The 6,647-nt window shown below is 44.5% G+C and overlaps 1 protein-coding gene across 1 annotated transcript; it reads left to right on the plus strand.

The window, feature by feature from the left end:
• The first annotated feature begins 2,434 nt into the window (after nt 1-2,434).
• Nucleotides 2,435-6,395, plus strand: twist2 (twist-related protein 2). Its single transcript, XM_037108695.1, has 2 exons — nt 2,435-3,695; nt 5,787-6,395. Exon 1 carries the CDS (start codon nt 3,168-3,170, stop codon nt 3,660-3,662), a length of 495 nt encoding a protein of 164 aa, XP_036964590.1. The 5' UTR covers nt 2,435-3,167; the 3' UTR covers nt 3,663-3,695; nt 5,787-6,395.
• The last annotated feature ends 252 nt before the right edge of the window (nt 6,396-6,647 follow it).

Here is a 6,647-nt window from a genome sequence, read left to right on the forward strand (position 1 = left end):
GTTTTCTTACAAGCCAACAAGACTGAACTGCAGCACACGTCACATCTGTCTTAAGCCAAACCAGTGTTGTTGTTGTTTGTTTTTTTTTCTGAACTATAACCAAATGGTTTTTGTGCCTAAACCGAACCAGAGAGTAAGCACAGTGTTGTGACAAGAGAGAAACACAAAACTTCACCCAAACACATATAAAGCTTCAACACAAATAAGTTCAAACTTAACGTGTCTCTGGGGTTTTGCAGAGAACACTTGGGGGCTGCCGTCACTCTCTGACTCCCTCCTGGAACCTTAAGAACCTTAACTTCTTTCTCTGGGTTCGCACATTGTTCAAAACATTTTGGATATTGCTGCAAATACACAACTTAAAAAGCTACACAACAAAGCTCTAGTTGTTTCTATGTTAAATATCATATCCTCAAGCTTTCTCGCAGCTCCTCACGTTACTGTCACACTCTGTTCTGCGGAGGAATACAACAGGGAGCGAATTCAAATCAGCTTGAGACTGAAGCAAGCTGTCCTCCTCATCACAGAGTCAGAGCATGCTTATCATTGCCCAGAGCAGCATACAGCGGATGGAAAAGTGCTGGCCGGGGGCCCCCTCTCTCTCTTTTTCTACTTGTGAAGTGTGTATATGTGGAGGCTACCTCGCAGTCGCTGTGCAGGATCAGCCTCTCACTCTGCGAGTCAGAGCCTCCTCCCCTGGGCACGGAGGCCTCCTGCAGCTGAGGCAGGGAGCACGAGGTCAGAGGGCATAATCAGGGAAAGTGTGTGGGACGGCGAGTGTGTGCATGTTCTCTCCTTAACGCACATATCCGAGCATTTCTTTCATATTTGCACGTGCGAAACATTACCGTCTTTTATAAAGAGGTTGTATGTACTAAATGTAACCACACTGCGACCTGTGCTGAGGCGTGCCAGGCTCTACATTAAGAGCTCTGGCACCGAGTAAAAGTAGTGTGACAGTCACTATTACCAGTGGAACCCCAAACACAAAGCAGACCGGGGTTTCCTGTGGGCCAAGGGAGCTTTCAAGGGAAAACAAGGATGTGTCCCAGTACCAAGCGAGCACTCACGGGCTTTAAACAATGTTGTACAACATGCAGGAGGTGCTCGGTTCTGCCCCATTTACAGCCGGCCAGTCTCTCCGGACGTGCAGAGCTCACACAACACTGGCTACATGCACTCGCAATACTGCAGTTTGATTATTTTCAGATACTCTCGGTGAACTAAAGTGTACGCTACGGTGTGAATTAGCAAAATTGCTTCCTAATAAGGGGCAATTATTCAGTACAATTTGATTAATGATAGACTCACATTAACAGCCGAAGCCTTGTTTCCTTTAAAAACTTTGTCAGGAAGAAGAAGACTCCCGTGTGAGCTCAGACGGGACGGAGGCTGAAACATCCTGCAGTGGTTTTCCTTGCAACCTGGCTCGTCATCATTGTTATCATTATTCTATTGTGGGTGAAGTAGCCTGCAAGTGTATAAGAAGGGGACATGATGTGGCCTGGTGGAGTGATATTTCATGCAGGTGTAGTTCAGCAGACGTAGAAGGGACATGTGGTGGTTTGCATCGCCCTGATCTAAATCACATCCTCTTGGTACTTTTTTAAAAATATGACTTTTTTGACAATATCAGTGTGTTTGAGCCCAGCGCCAAACAGAAACCAGAAGATTTTTCCTTTCAAATGAGGCCTCCTGCTTGAACTGAGGCCTCATCATTCTACAGTTAGAATATTTTGAATTTGGGTTATGCACAATATGCAAAATTTAAAAAAAAAAAAAAAAAAAAAGGAAAATTGGTGGGTGAAATTCTGTCTTAAGAGCATTTTTTTCAATAGTGTCACATAAGTTAAATGATCTTAGAACGAGTCCTGCAATGTCAAGACAATTATAATTGCTTCAAGGAAGATCTTGTTAGCAGGAGCTCACCGATGATATTGTTGCAGTTTATCTAGAAACGAAACAGAAACAACAACATGAACACTGGCTCAAGCAAAAAAAAAAAAAAAAAAAAAAAAAGAGGAAGAAAAAACAAACAAACAAATAAAATACAACAACAACAACAACAACAATATAGAAGCACAGAAATCTCCAGAGGTCCGTCAGCTGATCTGGACGCACTCTGCGCTTTAATGTGAGCCACCTGTGCGCCGCTCCGTGACGAGCAAACATGACATGACGGATGAAGAGCCGGGCCGCTGACACAACGCGCTGCAGACAGCGTCCAGCGGAGGCATCCGCAGAAACCAGAGAGCTCCTCGGTTGGTTTAAGCCTCCTTCCTGTTTGACTTCCACATTAGAGGGAACCGTAAGAGCGCTGGACTTGATTCGATTAAACATCAAGCGGATAGATTTCCACGAGTCCGATGAATTTGTGCGTAAATCGGCCTCCGCCAAGCAACAAGAGCGGGGAAACACAGGATTTACTGTACGTATAAAAGGCCCTGTGGCGCGCAGAGTTATTACTCAGAGAACAAATGGAGTTTATACAACAGTCATTCAGTAGTTTTATGGAGCTGCGCGGCTCAGACTGATGTACAAACACTCCAGCTCCATAAAAACGCAGATACGTCGACATGTTTCTTTCAGGGAAAATTACTCATAAATTGTACAAATTCAAACCACGTATTAAAGATTTTTACAGATAGTTATGAAGAGATTAAACACGTTATTTATAAATGTACTAATTGTGGTTCAACTTATCATTCAAACACTCAGACCCAGTCTAGTTAATGATGAGACTAACTGTGCGCAAAAACGAAGAATCCAACAAATGTCCGCTGCTGTGACAGTAAATAAGCGGCTCGTTTCAGTCACATCCCGGACACATGAAACCATGACTGGTCCCTCCTGCTTATTAACGGACCGAGGCGCGCTCTGGCTCCCCCTCCGCCCTCCAGACCCCTCCCCCTCCACCCTCAAAACTATTTAGCATCTGAAACCGGGATAAAGTTTCCAAAAAAATTTGAAGGAAAAAACCCTCCTGCGTGTGGAGAGAAGCGTGCCAGCCTCCCAGTTTTGAGAGCAGTTTCTTCCCAACGCGAGAAGCGCACACAGCGCGACATCCTCCCGCTCCTCTGTACGGATATCTACACACTCCTGTAACCACGGCTTCAACGGTGGACAGCGTTTTTTCCGCTCTATCCCTGCATTTCTTCAAGAAAGAAATGGAAGAGGGCTCCAGTTCTCCGGTCTCCCCTGTGGATAGTCTGGTGACCAGCGACGAGGAGCTGGACAGACAGCAGAAACGCTTCGCGAGGAAGAGAGGCAGCAGTAAAAAGTCCAGCGAGGACAGCAGCGGCAGCAGCCCGGGGCCGCAGAAACGGGGCAAGAAGCCGAGTCCGAGCAGCACCCAGTCATACGAGGAGCTGCAGAACCAGCGCGTCCTGGCCAACGTGCGGGAGAGGCAACGGACTCAGTCTCTGAACGAGGCCTTCGCGTCTTTGCGCAAAATCATCCCCACGCTGCCGTCGGACAAACTGAGCAAGATACAGACGCTGAAGCTCGCCTCCAGATACATTGATTTCCTCTGTCAGGTGCTGCAGAGCGACGAGATGGACAACAAGATGTCCAGCTGCAGCTACGTCGCGCACGAAAGACTCAGTTACGCGTTCTCCGTGTGGAGGATGGAGGGCGCCTGGTCTATGTCAGCATCTCACTAGCACGCAGAGACCTTCACTCACAATGCCAAAGCGGTGGGTACCACGAACAGAAACACAGGGCGATCTGTAGAGACAAGAGCCTCAGAGGTGGAAGACATGAGATGTTTATTAATGGTGATAAAATTAATGACTCCCTAAGAAATTAACTGATAGAAAGAAAGAGATACTGAGCAGTTAAAGAGCTGCATTTTGGGAGAGAGGCTGATAGGAGGAATGTTCACAGATTTTGGTCTGATTACTGTGAACTTTCCTCCAGTTTTCTCTCAGTTTTCCTGCGTTCATTTTATGCAAAATCTAAGTAGGAGTGTGCTGATGATTTGGCCACGTGTCTTGGAATTTCACAGCCTGATGCCATATTTTTTCGTTCACCTTAAAGTGAAAAGCTGTGGCAGAATGCTGAGATGATTCCCGTGCACCCCCCCAAAAAAAGTCAGTTCACACGTACATATTTCACACCGAAGGCCTCAGCATCCCTCCAGCCGGTGCGGATGCTGTTGCAAACCTCCAGGAGACAACTCGGCCCAGCAGCTTTCAGAAGATCCCCACAACGATCCGGTGTAGTTCAGGTTCAGCTCAGGATGTGTGGGGGGAACATTTACTCTTGAGTGGGGGAAAGGGCGCAGGGAAGTAGGAGGATTCATACAAATAATAGTTTGGGGGGAAAACGCCTCGCTGACCCAAACAAAAAAACAAAAAACAAAAAACGACAACGAGTCTGTTTTATTTTTTGACCTGCAGCGCGTTAAATCAGCCAGTTGTGACTCCAGTTGATGCTCATTCACCAGCGTCTCGTAATGAGCGGGGCCTCAGCTGTGCGCTGCCACCACGCGTAATTTACATCCACAATGGAGCGCTTTCCTGCGCGCAGACCGCAGGAATGGGCAGCTCGGCTGGACATGAAAGTTCAACCCAGTGGCGAGACAATGAAGAAAAACAAAAACAAAAAAACAGGGAGTCACGTTATTTTATTCATACAGTTATTATTATTATTATTACTGTGCAGGTTTTGCAGCCCAGGTTAGTGACGCAGGAGGAACAGAGAGCTGAGAGGAAGCTGCTGATAGTTTAGTGGCGTAAACTGCAGAAATTAGAGATAAAGTAAAGTCAGAGTTGTTGGTTTGATCCTCTCTCGACCTCCTTTATAATAAAGTGACATAATAGGACTCCTGCACGCCAATTTAACAAAATAAAAGCACAGATATCGTAACCGGAGCTGTTAATTTGAGGCTCGCCGCTCTGAGGAAAGCTTCCCAGAGGTGGGGAGCCTCTAAATAACACTGCTGGTCGAAGCGGGGTTTGTTTAGTTCTCAGGGGCCTGACATGCAGTTCAGCAGACCGCCCATCAGAGAGGCTTTGTTGTCTCATAAACCAGCTCTGGAGCCGCGGGGGGACAGGGATCAGCTTCATTACAGTCATTTGTGTAAAGCACAGTGAATTTGAAGGTGGATTTCTTTTTTTATTTTTCCTTTTCAGAGTTTAAATGACCTCCGTGGAATGTAAAGGGAAAATTACAAAGCACTGAAGAAGTGTAGTTAGGAGGCGGAACTCTCATTTTCTCCCTCCGTATTTGACTTTTTGTCCTTCAGGATGGAGAATAATTTGGTTAATTTATATCAAACTTCTTGTAAAGGGGCCTGACACATTTCAGCAGTCGCTCTGAGGAGTTACTTTTTATTGTATTAGGACTGCGACATTAAAAAAAATAAAATAAAATAAAATAACACGCGTGAATTTACTCAGGTGCTTCAAACCACCAACAACAAAAAAGGAAAAAGAAAAAGGAAAAAAAGCCAGAGAGAAGAAAAATCTGTGTTTGTGCTTTTCTCTGTGTGCGCGCAGCTGCAGGACTCAAACACAGAATGTTCCTGCTTCTTCTTCTTCTGCCGCCATGTGGTTTTACTCAGCTCGGTGGCTAATAATTGATTCATTAATGACTTCCCACATGAAGAAAAAGAAGAAGAAGAAGAAGAAGAAGAAGAAGAGAGCCAGTGAAGGGTTTAAAACTTAAAAAAAAATAAATAAAATAAATCAGGAAACAGCTCCAATCACCGTGCGTAAATCTGCTGCGCGTCTTCCAACAGTATCAGTGATCTGACGCGTGTGTGTCTCTTCTCTCCTCTACAGACTGTTTACTTCTACAAAAAGTACGAAGACCAAAAGGAATTATTGAAGAACCCATCGACCTCATGGCGCAGAGACGTAATGTGGCCCACAGATACACACTTCTTGTGGAGTGTGTGTGTGTGTGTGCGCGCGTGTATGTGTGTGTGTGTGTGTGTGTGTGTGTGTGTGTGTGGATGCAGATTCATCACACTGCTTCTGACTGTCAGGAGCTGTTTGTGAAGAGGAGGAGGAGGAAAGAGGAGGAAGAAGAAGGAGTGTGTAGGCCGGAGGGATGTGAGCGCTCGGATTTACGGCCTGTCAGCGAAGCCATCCTTTAATCGGTTTACTTTGTTTTTTGTTTTGTTTTTTTTAGAAGGATTTATATATATTTTTTGTTTTTGAAAAAAGACTTTAAACCAAAGTATAAATATATATAAATGAATGCATATTGTACATACCAGTGTAAGTGCGCCTATAGCCTGTAAAGGGACCAATGCAATCTTAGAGTCGTTCGCTGCATGGATTTATATTTTCACCGACTTACTCTTTTTTTCTTCAGCAAGTCTCCAAACTCCGTCCAAAATGTACATTTTTTTGTTTTTTGTTTTTTTGCTTATTTATTAAAACACATATTTTTGAACGAAATCTGGTTGATTTTTTTTTATTATTATCATTATTTTATTTTTTAAATTAATTTCAGCTGCAGATTTTATGTAGTTTGATGAAAAATCGAAAAATTCCCCTGAAAGTTTCTGGTGGTTTCCCATCGAAACGAGATGGAAAAATGAAAAGTTGTTCAGGTTTCCCCTCGTGGTGGCTGCAAGATCAGGAAAATAAAATCCCAACACCCTCATTTTATTTTATTTTCTGTTTTATCCTCAG

Source organism: Acanthopagrus latus, chromosome 9 (genome assembly GCF_904848185.1).
Source record: "Acanthopagrus latus isolate v.2019 chromosome 9, fAcaLat1.1, whole genome shotgun sequence".
NCBI classification, from domain to species: Eukaryota; Metazoa; Chordata; class Actinopteri; order Spariformes; family Sparidae; genus Acanthopagrus; species Acanthopagrus latus.

Excerpts from the sequence above, each read along its gene's own strand:
- twist2 (XM_037108695.1), top strand. The coding sequence starts at position 3,168 with ATGGAAGAGGGCTCCAGTTCTCCGGTCTCCCCTGTGGATAGTCTGGTG.